The sequence below is a fragment of the Sphaerodactylus townsendi genome, linkage group LG04, assembly GCF_021028975.2.
Source record: "Sphaerodactylus townsendi isolate TG3544 linkage group LG04, MPM_Stown_v2.3, whole genome shotgun sequence".
Taxonomy (NCBI): Eukaryota; Metazoa; Chordata; class Lepidosauria; order Squamata; family Sphaerodactylidae; genus Sphaerodactylus; species Sphaerodactylus townsendi.
This window is the reverse complement of record NC_059428.1, coordinates 65330054-65352521: the sequence shown is the minus strand read 5'-3', so window position 1 is coordinate 65352521 and position 22468 is coordinate 65330054. Positions and strand designations below refer to the sequence as shown.

The window sequence follows — 22468 nt, the reverse complement described above, 5'->3', positions numbered from 1 at the left end:
GTGGTGGCACCGTGGCTCTGCTGGTGCCTGGGCATCACAATGGCTCCTTCCGCACATGCAGAATAATGCACTTTCAATCCACTTTCAATGCACTCTGCAGCTGGATTTTACTGTGCGGGACAGCAAAATCCACTTGCAAACAATTATGAAAGTGCATTATTCCTCATATGTGGAAGGGACCAATACCCTGCAGCTTGCCTGCATTGGCATGAGTGATCTTTACACCATCATACTCTGGCATAAGTGGCATTTATGTCAGGGTAGGGGCCATGTTGCCTCATTAGCAGTTTAGCCCCCCCCCCCTTTTTTTTTTTTTTTTTTTTTGAATTGCACTGTTAATAGTTGAGGAGGTAGCCTTTCAGGTATTCTGAGATGAGAATGTTTAAGGTTTTAAAAGTAAAAAGCAGCACTTTGAGTTTGGCTAGACCAGGGGTCGGGAACTCATGCTCGCTGAAGCCGCAAACGGCAGCCTCTTTAGAGCCTGTGGAAGCGTTCCACGCTCTTCCTGGGCAGCGTGATTCCAAGAGAGACTGCCGCCGCAAGCCGCCCGACCGAGAAGAAAGCGTCACCCGCCAGCCGCTGCCGCCTTCAGAAGGCTGCATCCGCGCTAACCGCCGAGAAGAAAGATGTCACGCCACCCCCAGAGAAAAAAGCGGCTCCGCTCCGCCGCCCCCCCCCCCCCCAGAGAAGAAAGCGGCCTCCGCGCCGCCGCCGCCGCCCCCCCCCCCCCGAGAGAAGAAAGCGGCCTCTGCGCCGCCGCCACTTTACAGAGAAGAAAGCGCATGGCCCGCGCCGCCACCCCTAAGAGAAAAGCGGCCTCCGTGCTGCCACCCCAGAGAGAAGAAAGCGGCCTCCGCACCGCCCAGGAAGAGAAAAAGCGGCCTCCGCTGCCCCACCGCCGCGCAAGCTGGTTGTTGATTTCTGATAGTGAACCTGTGGTTTCGTAAGTTAAAGAAGGAAGCTGGGATTGCGCCTGATTTTAATGGTTATGCTGGCTTTCTCTTCCAGGGGCCGGAAGAGAAAAAAAGCCAGCACCAGCCTTTCGCCCAAAAAATTTCGAAACAAACCACAGAATCCCCAGCTCAGCCCTGGAGTTGGCAACGCAGGGGATTTTTTGATGGGTTTCGCTTATCAGAAGTCGAACACCGCCAAGGTCGAAGAAGGGAGGGGGAAGGAGCAAGGAGAAGGAGGGGGAGCAGAAGCAGCAGCCGCAACAGCTGTCCGGCCGGTGAAAGTGAAACCTGCCCGAAGGTGGCCTCTGCACCGCCCCCCCCCCCCAGAAGAAAGCGGCCTCACCAGAGTTACATGTTCTGTATAGTGAGCTTCACTTAAAATTCTGACAATTGCACTGTATATACCACTTGTCATTTCTGAGCATCTTGAACAACAGTTCCTCAAGGAGCACATTGCAGTGCTCAGTGTTACTGAGGAATGCATGGAAGTGGCAGATCAGGCTGTTTTTTGAGGTTTAAAATAATCAGATTATTTTTATCGATTTTTTAATAATTTATTTTATAGATTATTTTAAAGATCAGTTGATTATTTTAAAGATCAGTTGATCAGCCTTTCCCATGGGTAAGAGTAGGAATAAGATAAATTAAATGCACTATAAATGCATGGCAACTAAATGTGGCTTGTAAAGGCACTATGATATGTATACATCATAGATGAAGTACTGGAATACTATACATGTGTTCTCATCAGACTGTAGCTGGCATTATTTAAATGATACATTTAGGGGGGAAAGCCTTTAGGGGGGAAAACCTTTTAAAAATCACACACTGATGAAATGGGGTTTTTTATCGGCATTAATTTCCTGTTTAGCCCAAAACTGTAGATCAAGTTTTAAAAATGCAAGAGCTTGACATAGACGAATTGGTGCACGATCTTGTGTAAAGTTAATTATATAAGTAGAGATGTGTGAATCTGCTTGAGAAGACTAATATCGCATTTTGTGGGGGTGGTTTAGGTGATATTCCTTGATGAAAGCGTGTCCTCCTTCATACAAATTCGTGGATCTGTTCCGTTATTTTGGGAGCAACCTGGCTTACAGGTATGAGGGTTGTATATTTTTTCCTGTTATAAACTATCCCCCCATAAACTACTGTCGTTCACTTGTTTGTTCAAGAGTTAAGTCCCAGTGATTCAGGATGGATTTGATTTAAGTCAGATCAACTTACATTGTGGTTTAAAGCACTAGTCAGCAAGACTTGTTTTAAATAATAGTTTTCTACATAATATTTACAACCAAATGGAGGTTTCATTTTGAGAAAAATGCCTTCTTTAGCCATTAAGATGTTCCCAAACTTGGTCTCTTTTATGGCCTGCTGCCATTATAATTTTTTTCCCCTGGTGAAGAATAATAAATATGATAAATCGCAGGCTATACACACAAAGATCCCAAGACTTGTGGAATATTCTGCTCAACTTTCACTTTTACTGCTTCCCCTTTCCTCCTCCCACTTAGCTCCTTATGAAGATCTATTCCATTTCAAACAATCTTCTCTTCTGGTTGTGGTGGGTTTTCCGAGCTGTGTGGCCATGGTCTGGTAAATCTTGTTCCTAATGTTTCGCCTGCATCTGTGGCTGGCATCTTCAGAGGTATATCACAGAGAAAAGTCTGTTTCACACAGAAAACCCACGGAAAACCTACCACAACCAGTTGAATCCGGCCATGAAAGCCTTCGACAATCCTCTATTCATTGAACTTTTTGAAATTTAGCACTTAAGAGGTAAGGGATTTATTCTCTGTAAATAGATTTGCAAAGGAGCAATGCAATTAACATGTTTTTCACAACTTTTTTATAACCTCTTACTGTGAAGAAGAGGCATCTTATCTTTGTGGACAAAAATTCAGTTTTGAGAACTGCAATACCAAGCATATCTTCTAAATGAAAAAACTGCCCAAAATAATCTTATAGAAATCTCTGGAAGAGAGTGACATTGTGAACAGATTAATTGAATTCCTTTACCAAAAAAATTAAAAAATTGCATGAATATCCAGTTTTATGCTCTATAATGAAAAATTAATCCTTCTTTCATTAGGAATAACCTTTAGATTATCATGTATCTTAAATAGAAAACCATTTAAACTATTTTTAGATTTTTTCCCCCTCAAATTCTATGAAAAGAATCAATTTTAAATTTTAAAAATTCAATTTTTCCCCATAGTTGATTTTTATCCACCCTGCAGTGATCTCTATATAACACATCACAGGACATTATTTTACAGGAAATTTTCTCCCTCTCTCCTGAGATTTTATTCCTCGTCTACAATTCTTTGTGCATCAAGGAGAAAGGCTTTATGTTTAGCTCTGCCTTCTGTGGAAGCAATTTTAGGTTTGCCTGCACCTCCTGTGGCAGCCATTTTCACGAATTGCTCAACTCTCCCTTTCAAAATTCTGAGGATTCCATTAGCTCAAGAAGGTTAAGGACCCCTTGCCTAGAGATTTTAGAAGCTATCCTAAAAATGTTGAAGGGCTTTTTAGTAGACAGGAAGTCATGTATGAAACAACTAATTCAATTATGTAATTCCATCCAAGGTGGGATCTCATCGTGTCAGAATGTCAAGAGGATTTGAAGCAAACGCACCTGCCTTTGATAGGTAAAAATTCTGTTTTTCCCTTCTAGCAGTAGCTTTTCAGTTTCAATACTGTAATAAATGATACTGGGGAAAGTGCTGTCTTTCCATATTTCTGCAAAGGCTTTTAAGCTTATGAGCAGTCCAATAGAACTTTTATAAAATACTAAGCATGCATGCTCTGACCTGGATGGCCCAGGCTAGCCCAATCTCATCAGATCTCGTAAGCTAACTAGGGTCAGCCATGGTTAGTATTTGGGTAGGAGACTATCAAGGAAGTCCAGGATCACTATGCATAGGCATCCAAAGTCAAATCACTTCTGAGTATCTATTGCATTGAAAATCCTACAGGATTGCCATAAGTCAGCTGCGACCTGAAGGCACTTTCTAGCAGCAAGCATGTATAGTGCGTGCCTTATAAATGAATTCAAGAAGCTTAAAATAAGATTCTTAAGTTTTGGAAGTATAATTTTACTTCATCTTACTTTTTTTGCTGAGCATCTGCATAATTTCTATTAAGAGCAGATTCTGTGTTTGATGCAAACTGTGTCTACCAATTGGCTACCAATCTTGATCCTCCTTGATCTCAGATTGCAAATGCCTTAGCAGACCAGGTGCTCAGGAGCAGCAGCAGCAGAAGGCCATTGCTTTCACATCCTGCATGTGAGCTCCCAAAGGCACCCGGTGGGCCACTGCGAGTAGCAGAATGCTGGACTAGATGGACTCTGGTCTGATCCAGCAGGCTAGTTCTTATGTTCTTATGTCCTGTATAAATGCAATATTTTGGGCTTTTTCTTATTTTATTAGTTTTTTTATTTAGCTTCTCTTAGGTTTGATATGTTGTGGCAACTGAAAATATTGGCATCAGAATTTTAGGTGCTAATCATTTATTAACCTCAAATATTATGGCTGCTTTTGTCTTGTAGACATTTTTATACCCTTAAAAATAGATACGGTGGTCAAATAATTGTCAATCTTCTTGGGTCAAAAGAAGGAGAGCATATGCTTAGCAAAGCATTTCAGGTATGACCCTGTTATAAATTAATGTTTTTGAATATTACAGTAATGATTATCAGGACCAAACAGGCATAGCTGCTGATTAAGGAGTACAGATACTTCAAGAAGGATAAGCAAAAAAAACCCTGTTGGTTTGCTTAATAAATATTGCCTTGAGGCAGAATTGCCTTTTATAGAAGAAACCATTATCAGTAGTAAAAGATATCTAGAACCCCTATGGGGGCAAGGAAGCTCTTAACATCATCTTTAATATGAAGCGGTAATCCAAGATGTAAGTGCAGCTTTACCAGTAGGAGGTGGTGAGAGCTTTGGCACCAGTGCAGTCTAGACATACTTCATTCCAAAAGACATTGTCTCAAATAAAAAGAAGCATGGGCCAATTATGCACAACGTGTTTGCTGCGTGGTGGGGGAAAATGTCTGTTGCAGCAAAATTTCTTGTACAGATGTACTTCTTCAAGCCCCGCTTTCACTTTTCATTCTTTCTGCAGGAAGCAAGAACATTTCTACCATGATTTTAATTTTGCTTTGCATCCAAAACTGGCAGATTTTCCAGAGAGCACAGCTTTGCCCTGGGCATCTTCCCTCCATCCACAGTCAGCCTTCCCCCTCCCACTGCTATCCATACCCTCTCCATCACCCCCTCCCTTACATGTTGCCAGCTCCTTCATGTGAAAGAAAAGAAGCACACTCACACTTAGCCAAAACACACCAACCTCATATCGACCTCTATGGTTACATTGAGATACAAACAGAGAGTGTTTGGAAATAACAAGCCGCTCTGACCTTCGGCAGTAGCAGCAAGAAGTGGAGGGAATATCAGCTACAGCACAGTATTCCCTTCTTTAGTTCCATGTGATCTAGGGAATTGCTTTGCTCTTTCATTGGGAGGGGGATTATTTTTGGAACAGTAAAAATCGTTCAAAGTGCCATTTAAAGACTAAACCAGCAATCTTGACTACTGAGTGTAATGAGATTTGTGCCTTTAAGAATAATAATAAGTGCCTTGAAGAATAAGTTCATGGGCAGAGTTAAGAGAACCAGGCTGGGAGAAATCTCTGTAGAAAAACTGCACACCCAGGAGGGAGTCCTGAAGTACCCCTTCCATGCATAATGGACTATAGACTCTTGCAACAAGTTTGTACTAGTCAATGTCAGGTCTTTTTGAACTGCAGATCATCCTGTTTATTTGCAGACTGCTTCTGAAACTACCTTTGGTTTCAAAAGCAGTTTGTTATGCTTCATGAGTGAGATGTTGTTAAACCTAAATCAATGTGTTTTGGACTCATGGAACTAGCTCCAGAGTTATTGTGTATTGGAAATTTTTGTAAAATTCTATGCTGATAAAGGGAAGTTTGAAGCAAAGTAGTTGCACAATTTAATAAGTGAAAATCACATATTATTCATAGACATTCAAAGGACCAGAAGAGTCTACAGATAAGCATGGAATCTCTGTCTAATTTCAAATTAGTAGAATTCATAATAATTAGAAGGTGGGAGAGACAAATCATCCTTTGTCAATAGGAACAATTTATTTTGTTGAAACCTAATGTAGAATATTGGAAATAAAACAACTCTCAACAGTCTGGAAGATCCAAGGAACAGTATATCATGCAGTATGGCATGAAATGTATGATAGACAGGCATAGACAGCATGAACAGGCCCTTGCATGAGTGAAAGTTCATCTGCTTGTACAGTGGCACTTTTGAATTAGATGCAATATCAGTAGCAGTATGCCAGTGATCCAGTATATTTTATGAAGGTCAAAGTGCTACATCATATCTCTCACAAAAGATTTTATAAAAGGGAAGGTACTCTAGTAGATCAGTTACTGAAGAGGCTATGTAGAATGTGATTGATTTTTATTCAAGCAAATGTATAGTAATTAACATGATAGAAAATGTGGTTTACAAGTATATCACTAGAATTGAAATGATAGTTGAATAAATTCATTTGCTTGTATATTTAGGGTTTGTGATACTAATCTCCGTTTCTTGTTAGTACTGAGCTGTTTCCCACTTTCTTTCATATCTCATCAGAGCCATTTGAAAGCATCTGAACATGCTGATGACATCAAAATGGTGAACTTTGATTATCATCAAATGGTCAAAGGTGGGAAGGCAGAAAAGCTACATAGCGTTCTTAAACCACAGATCCAGAAATTTTTAGAGTGTGGATTTTTTTACTTTGACGGAAAGGAAGTTCAGAGGTGTGTATTTTCTGTGACTTAGCAGAATTAAAAATTCTTTTTATTTAGGTTTTCTCTGTTTTTCCAAGGACCGAAGAAATATTTGAAGAAAAGATAGACTTTTAAAAAGTGAAACAGTGAAATAGTGAGTAATTTTGCTCTTGTACAGTTAGGTAACATGGCTTTCACATGCATTCATGCTCCCTTTCTGATGTGAATTCCTTGCTTTCTTGCCTTGGTAATTTTAACCATGGTTAAGAGCACTAACTATGGTTTCTGTCTCAGGCAGGGAACTGTTAAAGAAAGATGGGGGAACTTACACCAAAGAAATAAACAGAGTTCTTTGCCTTAATGATATTTCACACATCCATATATATATAAAGCTAACAGTGTATTTGTTACTGATGCTCTAACGCCGAAATGCCTGGACTGATTGCTTTGAAATTTTCACACAACATCAAAGATTCTGCTAAGCACCAGGTTTTCATACTGTTTTCACACCTCCTGTTGTGTACATGTCACAACTGTGCTAGTTATTGCGTACATGCCACACCCAGACAGTTGGAACCACAGTTCTGTCTCCACAACAGCTTCATCTGCTGGCCATTAAAGCAACAATCTCTGATAAAAGGAAACAACCATGCCTTCTTTGAAAACCCCTGCCACCTGGAGGAAAGGGACGGGTCTGCCATCTCGGACATGGCTCCACCCACATTCCTAGCTGAGGGAAGGGGAAGCGTGAGGGAGGGCCGGGTTTGCTGACCCAAATGCTCTGGAAATTTGAACATTGAATCGTGAAGCTCTTCATGCTCCCAGTGTGTTTTAAGCTACTTACTTAGCTTATGTACCACACCTGTCCCAGATAAACCATTATAACAAGCTACGTTCTGCCCAGTTCTCCCCCCCCCCCCCACAGGAACCAAAAGTCAAGTAGAAACGGATACCCTTTCATACACACATCTCTTTTAGGGGTGCTGCTTTCAGCCTAACTGTGAGAGGTATTGTGTAGCATGCCACACCTATGACAACAGTTGGAACCATGGTTCTGCAACAGCTTTCTATCTGGTGGACGCCAACAGCAACAACACACTTCGCTCTGCAAGGGAAGGGGAGGAAAGGGACGGGTGTCCGGCCATACTGGACACATGTGGGCCACCCACCCTAGCAGAGGAAGGGGAACGGGAGGGAGGGAGGGGAGGGGTGCCATGCAAGGAGAACGGAGAGAGGGAGGGGAGCCAGGACCCCTTGCTCCCTCCCTCCCCTTGGCAAGCATTGTGCAATGACACATTGTTAGAATCCATTGCTCGCTTCTTTCTTTCTTTCCACTTCACCAGACTGAGCCACAGCAACGTGTGGCAGGGTACTCTAGTTTTTAATAAAATCTTTGTTTCAGGCTTAAAATCATCTTTGATTACTAAACCATTTCATTTTATTATTTAACTTGACTTCATTTAGTTCAAATCTACTCATGTGTTAAATACTGTTAAGTTGCTTCCAACGTATGGCGGATTCTATCAATCAATGTCCTCCCAAACATTCTATTGTTAACAGCCTTGTTCTGATCTGGCAAACTGAGGACCATGGCTTTTTAAATAGAGTCAATCCCTCTCATGTTGGGTTGTCTTTCTTTTCCTGGTCCCTTCAACTTTTCCAAGTATGATTGTCTTTTCCAGTGACTCTTGTCATTTGAAAAAGACAAGAGTCCTTCTGTAGTCCAAAGTGTGATAGCTTCAGTTTAGTCACTTCGGCTTCTATGGACAGCTCAGGCTTGCTTTGATCTAGAACCCACTTATTTGTGTTATTAGTGATTCACAGTATTTGTAAAACTCTCCTCCAACACCACATTTTGAAGGAATCAGCTTTCTTCCGTTTCAGAAGCCTGGAGAAAACCTTGCTGCTTACCCAGGCCTTTTAGGGGAGTTAGAAACCCCTCCCTCCTGACCCTCCTCTATTGATGCCAGCCCCAGGGTGGTAGGGAGGGGATTTTTAATGCAGTTTTAATGGACTTTATGTATTGTTTTATCTATGTTTTTATTCTGATTTTAAATTTTTATTATTATTATTTATTAGATTTCATAGACCGCCCAATCCCCCAAAGGGCTCTGGGTGGTGTACAGTAGCAACAATACAACAATAAAATACAAAATATACAAAGTATAATACAGAATATAAAAAACATATATCACATTAACATTAAAATCCCTTAAACCACAGTAGCAGTATTAATAAACTTTGTATGTTTTAATGGGGTTTCATCCCTATTTGTTAGCCCAACATGGTATTCTGAGATTAGTGGTAGAAGGGTCCACATTAATTCCTCATCAGTTTCTGTCAGCATGGCCAATTGGCCATGCTGGTAGGGGCTGATGGGAATTGTAGTTCCTGAACATCTGGAGAGCCGCAGGTTCCCTACCCCTGGACTATGGTATAGGGTGGGGTATAAATTACAGAAATAAATAAATTGTCCAATTTTCACATACATTCATAGTAACAGGGAATGTTGTGGCATGAATTAATTTGATCTTGGTTGCCAGTGAAACATCCTTATACTGAAGAATCTTTTCGAGCTCCTTCATGGCTTCCCTTTTCAGTCTCAGTTATCTTCTGATTTCTTGGTTGCCATCTTCTTTTGGTTGATCATGAAGCCAAAAAGTCGAAAAACTTTAACAATTAAAATTTCTGCATTGTCAACCTTAAAGTTGGGTAATTCCTCAGCAGTCAATACTTTTATTTTCTTCAGGCCAGCTTTGGCACTTTCACTTTCGTCAGTAGTAATTGGAAACCATTCTGTTTCTCCATGTTCTGTCCTAACAGTAGCCTCTTGTCCAGAATACAGGTTGTGCATCAAAACAGTAAGATGTTGTGACACATCCGTTTCCTTTAAAACCAGCCATAGCTTTTCATGATCCTCACAATCAAAATTTTTGTTGTAATCTATGAACCACAAGCTGATTTTCATCTGAAATTCTCTTTTATGCTCCAGTAACCAATGTAAATTTGTGATATGATCTCTAGTATCTCATCTTTTCTGAATTCAGCTTGAAAATTAGACATTTCTTATTCCATACATGGTAATAGTCTTTGTTGTAAGAGTTTGCTTTACTCATGAGAAAAATTAATACAGTGGTCTGATAAAGTTTTCAGTCTTTGACATGTAAATGAGGGATTTTTCTTGGGTCTTTTCTCAGTATACATTTTCCATTCACTTGTCTATATAACCTATTTGAATATAACCTATTTGAATATTTCTCATAATATTTCTGTTTAGTACCTTGACTGAAAACTATGTTTAGGTGTTATGCATGCAAGGTTTCCAGTTTTCCTCTTTATTCTGTTGTACAGGTATCAAAATGGTACTATCAGAACAAACTGTTTGGACTGCCTGGATAGAACAAACAGTGTGCAAGCATTCATTGGCCTAGAGGTAGGAATATAATGGTATTGCTCTGGAAACTATGTGGACATGTTCCTGCTTGTAACCTTGAATGATGTATGAAGCATTAAAAAAAAATTTTTGACCAATCAGTTTAACCTTCCAGTCTATCATGATGCACTTCACCAGAGTACCTGAAGTACAAATGTAGTTTCTTCTGACAGCATTTCCACAGTTGTGGAGGGGAGGGGTGTCCAAACTTTACTCTGCTACTTCAAAAATTAGGAATGTCGAAGGTATCAGTCATCCATGTCTCCTGTAAAAACAAAATGTCAGATTGGTTAAGAAAACTGATAACATTAGCATCTTGGGCCTTGGTAGTCCACCCTGCAATATTCCATGGTGTAATTGTAATTGATTGTCAATTTAGGTGGTCAATTTTGTCCATTTCTCCGGGTTAGACACATTCCAGATGCAGCCAAGCTTTCTGCACAAGTTGTCTGGGCCTGTTGTTGCTGAAGCTTATGTGGGATAGGGCATCTTGAGGGTTGCATCTGCGTTAGCGTCATCTAGTACTTGTGATGGCTTCCTGTAAGGCAGGTAGGTGGAATGTTTAAGCTCTTTGGAGCCCTGTGCCCAAGTCTTTTCCCTCTTTATTATTGCCAAGGTTCATTTTGAATAAAGTTATGGGATTTCAGGTCTACTTCATAATCAACAAGCAGTTATTCTCCTTCAATCGGCACTCCAGGTGAACTTACTTCCCATGACATTCTTTGCATTTCAGAAAGATTGTTCTACCTTAGGTGACATCTAACGGTGCATGAAGGTTTTGTTAGGGGCTTCCGGCTTCCTGATTGGTATATTAGTCTCTTATAGAATCCTGTAATATGTCCTCTCAGTGCCCCTTTAACTGGTTGGTGATTTCTTTTCCCTGTTCTGTTCTTTTGGGAGGTCCTTGAAGGATTTGTAATAGGTCAGTCTCTCTCACTGAATTTTCCCAATAATCTGGGTTAGTTGATGTTGCATATCAGCTTTCTCTCATCCAACTGAATCAGCAAGGGTTTCCCCTTATCTGGATAGGCTGGTTTAAACAGGGGATGCTTATTGATGTGTTGTTGAACACCCTTTGTGACAAATATTTCATAGATTTTCAGATCTTTCTTCTTCTTTTTAATAATTGCAAATGGAATTTTATGCTTTAAATGTGAAAGTAGTATTTTCTCCAGTGCATTTTCCTGTCGAGGGAAGCAACTCATAAGTGGCTAAGTCTACTCCAATTCTAATTTCAAATTCAGAATATAAGCTTCAAGGTGTTTAATAATCTCTCTCTATTTGACCATGATAGCCGCAATATACCTCTATATGGGTAGGCTATTAACAAACAGATTTTATTCTTTTGTAGGACAAGATTCTGTGCAGATAAGCAGTTTGCATGGTTAGCTTGCTTTGTTCTTGTCCTTGTCCTTCAGTGGTTGAGAGTAAATGATTGCTGCGAAATTCATGGGCAATAGTTCTTTAAACACTTCCAATTGCTTCAGCCCCTTGTAGACTTAACTCTCATTTCCTCTTGATGTAAGTAGAGGTTAGTGCTGACTGCATATTTCTTACAGACTCAAATATTAGAGATATCGCTTTAGCTGTTAGTTCCACATAATTGTTTAAGAGCCGCTCTCCTGAATCCTTTGTTAGTCTTCAGACACAGGTGCAGATGTCGGTGCAGGTTGCCTGTTTGTTAATTGCCACTTGTCCGTTGTTTTCTTCTTGAGGAGTAAGAATTTCGGGCTATCTTCTAGTACTGTAAAATCCATTTGAGGTTGGCACCTTTCAGTACAGTATCCCGTTTTTGTAGATGTGTCCCCTGCTATAAAATAGTCCTGGGATATTTCTTGTCTGTTTATTAGCTGGTGAGCAATCAGCTTCTATTTTTCCCTCTTTTACTGTTGTTATCATTGGCTATCATCCGCCGTCTCCCCTTCTTTTAAAGCCTCCACATTATGGTGTTTTCCAAGCTCTTGCCAAGAATGTTTAATATAATTCTCTTTTCAGTCAGTTCGGGTATATTTACATCTTTTATCTTTGTCCTTGAGTTACCGGCTAAGCTGATATTTTTTATATCCTCAGCAGCAGTGGCAGTATCAGCCCAGCACAATAACAGATAATACCACTAAGTTAGCCGGAGCAAAGGGAGAAACTCCTTCTCATAGTTTGGATTCCACTAATTAGCTGTATTTCTTAGCATATGTCTCAGACTGTAATATCCCAGTCTCTTGAGGCACATAAGTAGATAAAGTGGGCAAAAACACAGAGGAGTAAGGAAAACACGCTGGCTTACGCTCATCGCCGGAACCGGACTTTCACTTTTCAAAACTTGCCTAGGTTGCAAACAGACTTGCAAAAAGCAGACAGTCATGAAGCCAGGTAGAGGCACTACTGCAAGGTGGCAGATTTACGCCACATCAGATCCACAAAGATAAATGGGGAAAGCCTGCTATCCAAGGCACTTTAGCCAACTCACAGTTGTCTCTCTGATTTTCTTTCTTTGCTTTATCCATTTCAGTTTCTTCTGACAGCATTTCCACAGTTGTGGTGGGGAGGGGTGTCCAAACTTTACTCTGCTACTTCAGTATTCTATTTCCAACCATCATGTCATGTTAGAAAGCTGTCAAATGAAATGAGAGTCAGTCTGACCTTTTTAATTATCTGGGGTTTTGTTTTTTTGTAGGCTCAAGCTTCTATTTTCATGGCAAAATAGTATTATGAATATTTAGAAAATTAATACTTTGCACCGTTGAGACAAAGATTAACTTTTTCAAAATTGAGATTTTAATCATTGTTGAGATGTTGGTTTTAACTTCTGCAGGTATTATCCTATTTTTTTTCAGGGAACACCTGATTGAGCCATGTAGTTTGTGTTCGGAATTTATTAGCCAAATACTGAGTTTTAGATGACATAATCTTTAGGCATCCTCAGGTGGTGACTGTCAGTGGTGTAGGCCCTATCCCCAGCTCACAAAAAACTAAAAACTTGGAAGTGTGTTTTTGGAGGATTGGAGATTTATGATCGGAACTTTAATAAATACAATCATAGACCAGCACAAAACACTGAAATACAAGCACAGCAGTTACGTTAACAAGCAGTTAACAAGCAATTTCACATGATACCAAAGATCTCCATATTCTGCTGGCGATGTAGCAAAATGTCAACACTGCATATGAAATGGTGGAGTCCTTATATTTGAGTAAAAACCTAACGACTGAATCACTAGGGTGACTAAAAAGAATATCAAAAAGGCCTAGTCAGCAGATAAGTGAATTATTATCAGACATTTGTCAATAAATAAACTTCCATCGGGTTTGGATCTCCGACCTAGTATTATTATTCTGTAAATATCTTCAATCAGTATTTAACTCTGGAAGCAGCCTGTTCTGTTTATCTTTGACATTACCAGTAACAGAATATAAGCATCCAAGGTTATCCATTTCATTGACTCGTAGCTGCCAAATCTAGAAAAAACGGCTGCTTCCCAAAATATCCCATTTGCCTGAACCAGACAGTAATTTTACATCCTTGACTTTGCTGTTGAACCCATGGAAGATAGGCTCATTGACCATGTGTGTGCTTTGTATGCAAAAGTGCCACATGTAATCTCTGGCATGTCCAGTTCAAGAATCTTTGCCATCAGATGTTGGGAAAGAATGTTCTCTGCCTAACACTTTCTGAGACTGAGCGCTACTGCCAATATAATATTTAATATTGAATTAAATGGATTGCTGGCCTTGTAGTATAAGGCAGCTTCATATACTGATTTTTCATGATCTATCTTCCAGTGCTGTGGATGTTACACTCCATCCTTCTGTTCCCTCTTTGAAGTTGGTTCTTGTGTACCTTCTCATGAGGGATTTTTCTCCAGTAAACAACAGCACGGATACTGTGTAAGTGTGGTACTGGCTATGACAGGAAAGTCCAGCACACCATACTAAGGTCTGCTACTGGTGAGCAGCAAAGTATATGACTAGACTTTTCAGAGATGAGTGAGAGGGATGATGGCATTATATAAATAGTAAAGAAAATAGTAAAAATAGTACAGACAGCAACATCCTGTTAACCAGAGTAATGAAAAAAAATTAGTCTTCTAAAAAGTTTTTAAATTTTATATCTGCTTTTCTTTCTTCTGCAATTGCAGATGCTAACAAAACAACTGGAGGTTTTAGGATTAGCTGAAAAACCACAGTTGGTTACTAGGTTCCAGGAAGTTTTTCGTTCCATGTGGTCTGTTAATGGTGACTCAGTCAGTAAAATATATGCTGGAACTGGAGCTCTTGAAGGAAAAGCAAAGGTAAATCATATTTAAATATTAAATTACTGTCACATGGCAACTTTTGTAAAGTCGGGATGACTTGTATATTTCCTTCTATTTTGTGTTTAACAAATTTCTTTAACTGTTTCTGTCTGAGTTTTTCACATCTTCCTGGCTATAATGTTACCTGCTGAGGGGTGAGTTGGACTTTATCTGCATATCTCAAATTAGTAGATGTGTCCAACTTCTCTTGCTCTGTTTCCAACCAGAGAAACTTTACCGGTTTGTCCAAAGTTCAGCTTAAAAAATCCCCATTTAATTTGTTCCGCCATGTCTTGTCAAAATTGCTCTTTGCAGCGTCAAGCAGTTACAATCTACTACACTCGTTTGTATTGCCCAGTAGTCCTTTCTAATTATTATTTCAGAGCTGTATTTCACTTGTTGATTACAAAAATCCTTTTGCACTCACCAAGCTATTTAGGCAGTAGTACATAATGCCATTGATAAGATAGTCAAACAGGTCAGAAGTTCTACTTTGAGTTTATTTTGTTTGGATAGCATCTGTGTGTTCTGAGGACACAGTGCTGTCTATTTCTAAAACTTTGCCTCTGGCCTTGTAGAAACCTACCATTCTAATGTTTAGGATCTAGGACTGCATAAAAATTCTAAAATGGGTTACAGATTTTAAATTGGTTAAATGGGGAAGAGAGTTTCATTGATGCCAGCATTAACTTTGCTATCTGGAGAAAAATAATGCCACTGCCTCAGAACCAGCTGATCTTCCACTGGTTTGAATATTTTATTCTGCTTGTTTCTGTGTAGGCACCATGTCTTGCTTTAGCAAGTTGCCAACATTAATATAAATGTCTTCATCAACTTTCCTAATATTCTTTGTAAATTTGATGGCAGAATAAATGTTCTGGCTTTGCAAAGTTGCAATTTTGTAAACATTTTCAGTGCTTATTGTCATCTGATAGTACCACAGGGGTATCTGATTCAAACTGTGCAATTAATATTCCTGAGTACATTGCACATCATAATCCGCCTGAAATGTACATTTTAACAATTGATGCTTCAGATTTTTCAACGACTCCATCTTGACTAATCTTTCTTTTGCTTTCCTCTTGATCCGTTTCAATTATTTGCCCGATATGTAATTGGTGAGTGTAATTCTTGAATACTGTCAAATGTTCTGTATGTGTATATTAAAACTTATTTTTCGCCAGAATGGTTGAAAATTTAAGCTGAAAAAAAGCTTGAATTTTAATAACTTTCTGAATGCCTGCAAAGGATAGTTCTCTTTTACTGAACGCATCACTTTTATATAAGCAAAATTTATGCTTTCTTCTGAAATCATTTGCTTGGGATAATAGTTTAATTACTTTAATCAAGCTCAAACATTTGTGCATGCACAGTTGAATTTTCTGAATTTGAACAGATTCCCATGCCATCTTTCAAACTAAACTGTGTTTGAAACTTCATTTGCTGTCATAGATATCATATAACATAGCTGTTTGCTGTTAACTAACTGCAAACCCAAAGTGTGTGCAACTAGCTGCATGGAGGTTTTTTTTTCATTGAAGACAGTGTCTGGAATCCAGACTCCCATTGGAAGCTACTGAATCTATAAGAGATCTAATTTAGCATAATAGGCTGAGTGAGGCCAGTGTTTATGAGGTAGAACTTCCAGATTAAATATTTGGAACTCTCTATACCCCTTTCAAGATAAAGGACCAACTAGATATGTGGATAAATCCACCATATCCTCCTGGATCTTCTTTAAATTGAATGCTCTGCTGGATCCTAGTTCCTGATGTCTTCCTACCTTTTGGATTCTCTGTTCACGTCAGAGAATCATATTTAAGTTCCACTTGTGTCAAAACCGCTATTGCCTGCATTACCTGAAATGGTGCGAGTCCATCCCTTGTAGAGTAGAGAATTGACGAGAGCAGACTCTTGGCTTAGCAAAAGGTTGAGCAAACTTCACATCTTTGTTGCCCATGTATAACGAAGTCAGTTTTTGCAAGAAATCCTCAGGAGAGAGAAGTAAGTTTAATCATTTTATTAAAGGAAAATAATAAAAATACAAGTGTACAATAAAGCAGCAGAACATATACGCAGTCCTAGGATAGAAGCAATGTTGAGAGAATAGTTTGGGGATAGCGAGGAATTGGGGGAATTCTTTGGGGTAATACTGTACTTGATCCTGAAGTGGCTTTGGGTCCATGAAACAGAGTTCAGTGACCTGCATTGGACTCCAAGGAAGCATGGTAGAAAGCAGGTGGCACCCAGCAGTAGCTGAATCCAAAAGCAGGCTCAGAAATATTGGGCCCTGAGCATTAGTCAAGGGGTTATTTTATAGGGAAGGTTGGGCCTTCTGAACATGCTATGAGAGCTTAATCTTCCTGGACAAAGCAGAGTCTTGCCTTTCCGGGGAAATACAAGAGAGAGACATAAAACAAGTATTGGTATATTAGTCTAATGGGTTGAGCACTTGACTTAAGTGGCTAAGCTGGGAGTGCCCAAAAGGGGGGAGGTAGCTCATTAAATCACAATAAATAAGGGGGTCTTTAGAGAAAGGTTAGTCAAAGGAAGAACTTTAAGGTAATACAGTACTGGCAGGAACACTTGGGCAAATATATTAACAAGTCCTTTGCCTTCACAGTTCAAATAGTTCAGGGCTGGAGATGGGAATGCTTTCCAATGCAGAAGCAATGTTTTCTTTTAATCTCTTTAGAAAGGGTGTGAGACAGGTATTTTGCAAGGCAGGTATGGCAAGGGCATACAAAGATCGATGTTTACCAGTGCAGGCAATAATGGTTTTTGACACAAGCAGCACTTAGATATGAATATGGAATGATATTGATCTATCCTTCCAGGGTCATAAGGACCACAGAAAATGTATCTGAAACTTTTTAAGCCCCTTAGAGTGTTTTATAAATACTAATTCTTGTAGTGAACAATACATTTATTAAAACAGTTCACAATCTTGCATATTCAAAGGTATGATTATTTTAGTCTTCAAAAAGTTCAAGTCAACTGAATTGAATGGACTTATGATAACAGAAAATGGGGTGGCAGTTTTGTCAGTGCTGAGAGCCTTATTGGTTGGAAAATTGCAGTAATGTCATATTTGTTGTTTATAATTCACAGATACTGTGATTGATGGCAAGTGTTTGGTACATAATCTGTGGACTTTTCAATCTGTGTTCAATTAAGTAGGCTAAAATCTTCTTTGAACATGAATCCTGGAATCTAAAAATTACGTTCAGTCCTTTTAGATCAAGGGGAATAGTGAAAGAGTTGCATGTTACCAAGTTGGGCTTGTACATTTGAAGCCACAGTTTCCATTCCATAAGCTTGCACATATACATATCCAGCCACAGGTGCATATGTATGTAAAATATTGTCATGCAAGTTATAAATGTCTCTCCAGTGATTAAAGAATAATGCTATCATGCATATCTGTCACAACACCATTGAATGTATTGAAGCTTCAATATAAACTACAAAGTGACCTGCTAGGATGGGTGTGTATGTGTGTGTACAGAGAGATTTATGTGTATAGTCAGCACATTTTTATGCAACCCTGTTTTCTCCATATGCATGTAGACAGTGATAATTGGTATATGTGAAACGATGTTTGTATGTACATGAAATTAGCATACTTTTCAAAAGTGCTGCATTTAAAAGGATTGGTGCTGTTATTAAGCATGTGCTTCTAAGTAACGTGTATAATTGTGTCGGAAGTTCTTGTTTGTGCTTCACTGCTTTGAATAAAAGTAGTCTGTCGCATGACAGCACTGTGATTGCTGTCCCTTTTCCTGTTCTCAGCAATGTGGGGGGGGGGGTTGCCTTGTAATGGATCTACTTTCTAATCCTACACAAAATGTCCACAGCCTTGACAGACTTATTAGTAAGGTTAAAGTTATTTTAATACTGAATAAAAGCTACCTAACAAGTGATAGACCTCAAATGTAAAACTTGATTTCGAATAGAGTATCTATGATTGGCAGCGTTCCGTCAGTAACTCTCTAAAATATATATGAATATTCCTTCCTCACAGGCTGGGAAGCTGAAGGATGGTGCACGTTCTGTGACAAGAACAATTCAAAATAACTTTTTTGATAGCTCAAAGCAGGAAGCTATTGACGTTTTGTTGTTGGGGAACACCTTAAATAGTGATTTAGCAGACAAAGCACGGGCACTCTTAACTACCAGCAGTTTACGTGGTATGTGGTTTTTTTCTTCTCGGTTCTTCATCTATATGGGAACAAGCTACTACTTACTAATAAGTTATGGGTTGGATCCAAGGGTGCCTTTTCTCTTGACAAAGAGGTCTTCAGTCACAGAAATCCTGTTTTATACTTGGTGCTTGAACAATGTTGCGCAAGAAAAGTGAAACAGAATCAACATTTTGTTCTTGTACAAGTTTACTGAAGCTCCCTTGATGGACTTGAGCACAGTGCTTGTATAAGCATTAGTGGGGAAGTGGTGCATATGTTTTCCTTCCACTGTCGTTCTTTGGATCCAACCTTACACGTTCTGTGTGTTCAATTAGCTCTTCAGAGTATTAATGACACCATTATAGCAATATGCTTAGAAATAGCTGCTATGTTTTACTAATACCATTGGGTAAATTCTCTGGAGGAGTTCATTATGCCAAAGGAATTGTTGTTATCATGTTCAATTTTTAGAGGGAAAACTGGGTTCATCAAACCTAGATATACTAGTTTGTGAATGTATTATTAAATAACTTAAAAACAGAATCTGTCTCTACAAAATGAAATTTCATATATGTAGTATCAATTTGAGGGCTTTCTTCATGGACTTGTAGATAAGTTCACAAAATGGCTTGTTTGTGCCTTAACTCTTCAGTATCTAGAGTATTCTTTGGCTTGGGGGGTCTGAGTGGTGACTGCAAAACAGAGTTAACACTTGTGGAACTCTTTCATTAACATCTGGTGTTAAAAAGCCAATATGTGGTATTTTGAAAAAATTCTGATAATTAGAATTGGGAAAATTCTTAGATCTTAGGAATAAGAATTGTGATTTTTGCAGCAACATGATCCAATTGTTGGAAGTTGTATTGTAGAAATAGTGTCTTTAAAGTTTCACTGTAGCTTGGTAATGAAATTATTTAACTAATTCTTTATTTTTTCCTTACTGCATTCATAGTTTCAGAGCAGGCATTACAATCAGGTATAGTATAATATCCATAAGTACCTGAACTTATATTTTCTTATGACAGATTTCTGTTAGATACCCCCATCCATTCCAGAATGAAATACCTGCTCTGTATCCTTTGTCTCATATATGTGCACTTGTGTAAGCAGGCATGCATAAGCCTGCACACCACAAAGTTGCCTACTGGCAAATCAGGCTCTTCTGCCCTTTATGGTATGAAAAGGAGTGACAGCAGAGCAAGTAAGAGAATGAGGGAGTCTTTCCATTGTTAAAATGTGACTGTTTCTGTTTCTCATCTTCCTGAACCTGGCAATAGATTGAGAAGGAAGGGGCAACAAAAGGTTGTTTGGAAATAGGTTTGACTTTTTCTTTTGTGTGTTCCACGGTCACTTCCTTCCAGCACAGTTGTAAGAGTTGCAGAAAAGAGGGAAGGATTTTCACTGGAGTCATGGCACACAAAATGCTGCCAAAATGATTCCAAGACTGTTGGGAGTCTCTTAACTACCAAAAGTGAACTCTTTCATTGCACAACAAATAAACCTGCAACAATTAACTGTAAAATGAAAAATCTTCCTTTTATCATATTGGTAGATATTCCATAATTATCCTGAAAAATCTTTACGTCAGTGTTCCATATAAAACCATAAATTATATAGACTCCTAATTAGTATTATCTTTTGGGGGGTTCAATATTTGATTTTTTAAAATTTTAAACTTAAAAGACATTGGGAAAGGCAGAGACTGGGAACAACAGAAACCTCTCCTTTGCCCAGGCTCTCCTTTTTGGTTGAGTTTTAACATGTCTTTTCTAAATGCTTAGGAGAAAATGACTCCGCAATAACTGTCTTCTGGCTTTTGTTAATTGTTTATAATTGCTGTTTATATTGTATTATAGTAGGATTATATTTAAAAATATAATTAGAGCAGATGTGAGTGCTGGCTGTTACTTGTGTAGTTGCTTTAGTTGACAAAGGCAATATTATCATAGTTGTGCACTGCATGAAATGCTGTTTAGATAGTTATAAATGGGAGTAAAGAAATCTCTTTCATGGATTATTAAGGAACTTCACATTTGCATGTTTGCATGCATTCTGTTCAGTAATCGCTGAAGCTTAGTGCTTTTGCAAACATGACTCGTTTCACGGATTCTAGTTTAAGGAATATTTGTATTCAATATTTTATAGCATCTGCAAAGATACTGAAAAGCATGTGTGAGAATTTTTATAAGTATTCAAAACCAAAAAAAATCCGAGTTTGTGTTGGAACATGGAATGTCAATGGCGGAAAGCAATTTCGAAGCATTGCCTTTAGAAATCAGACACTCACTGACTGGCTTCTAGATGCACCAAAGCTAGCTGGCATCAGTGAATTCCAAGGTGAGAATGATCATCTGTTCAGTTTGTATTTTCTGAAAATTCTGATGTTCTTATAGCCATTATTAGAATGTTATGTTTAACTTTAGATCGAAGGAGCAAGCCTATTGATATCTTTGCTATTGGATTTGAAGAAATGGTAGAGCTAAATGCAGGAAATATTGTGAGTGCAAGGTAAGTAAGATTGCCAAATAAACACAAAACAGTTGAATCACTTTTTGTTTAAAATCTGAGTGGGGTTGTTAAAATATGTAATTTTTTTGCTATACTAAACAATCCAGAATCTCATTCTTGAATGGCTGATACATGATCTCTGATAAGGCCCTGCCTCCATTTAGAGAGAGCTAGGCTAGCTAGCTCTGCATGCTCAGTAGAGCTTTTCTTATTAACAGCAACACATGCAAAAACATGCCAAGTTCTTTAAATAAGAGCAATTTGCATTCTTGTAAAAAGGGAGATGCAAAAAAGAGGAGTCATATTGCCACACTGTAGCCTTCATAAGACTAGTTCTAAAACCAAAATAGTGTTGCCACAATCACTTCCCACTTTACAACAGTAAATCAATGAGATGAAATAATTGCAGTGCAATATACAATACCTTTTTCCTCAGAAAGATAAAAGTAGAATTGGCTATCCATCCTGGACCTTCTTTGCTATAGTATCCTTTGCTTGGGCCCTAGTACCTAAGGTGTTCTGCTCCCCCATTCCCATTCAAACTTAAAAATAAAAAGTTAAAAAAAACCTTCCCTCAGGACATTGTTAGTGATCAAGGCCAACAGGGAGAGCACTTTAGCCATAGGCTCCATTTGCTTTTTCCAAACTTTCTATTTTATCTTTCCTTGCACTGTTTTCTCCCTTTCCTCCTCATTCTTATTTGATTTTCTGTACCTCAATCTCTTTGCCCTCATTCTTAGTTAGAAGCTCTAGAACAGGGGTAGGGAACCTGCGGCTCTCCAGATGTTCAGGAACTACAATTCCCATCAGCCTCTGTCAGCATGGCCAATTGGCCATGCTGGTAGGGGCTGATGGGAATTGTAGTTCCTGAACATCTGGAGAGCCGCAGGTTCCCTACCCCTGCTCTAGAATCTTTTCAGTTAAGCTCTTTTTTGGGGGTCAAAAGGCAGCTGCTGCAGAACGACCCATAGAGCAAAGAGCGACAGCTTCGTTGCTAAAGGAGAGCTGCAAGCCCCCCTAATGGCCACAGAGGCCACTCTGCACGGCAAGGATCTTAACGCTCACCCAGGACCCAGTCTTCTGGGCTGTCCTGAGGCTGCGAGCAACGCAGAGTGGTGTCTTTCTCCCCATCTGAGGAGGGGCTTGTCCGTCATTTTAAAGGTGAGGAGAGTTCTCTGCAGAGTTTGAAAAACCTGTTCCCGTTCCATCAGCCATTTTTTCAACAGAAAAGAATGATGCTATTTGAAAAAGGCAAGTTTTGCTAATAGTTCAAAGCAC

At 39.1% G+C, this 22468-nt stretch overlaps 1 protein-coding gene across 1 annotated transcript in view; it reads left to right on the top strand.

Moving 5' to 3' along the window:
* The window catches only part of SYNJ1 (synaptojanin 1), a 71670-nt gene that overhangs the window by 12764 nt on the left and 36438 nt on the right, over positions 1–22468 (top strand). Inside the window, 9 exon segments of the mRNA XM_048492366.1 lie at positions 1970–2053; positions 3543–3604; positions 4507–4603; positions 6637–6806; positions 10128–10209; positions 14343–14495; positions 18523–18688; positions 20828–21019; positions 21106–21190. Coding sequence (XP_048348323.1) covers positions 1970–2053; positions 3543–3604; positions 4507–4603; positions 6637–6806; positions 10128–10209; positions 14343–14495; positions 18523–18688; positions 20828–21019; positions 21106–21190 — 1091 coding nt within the window.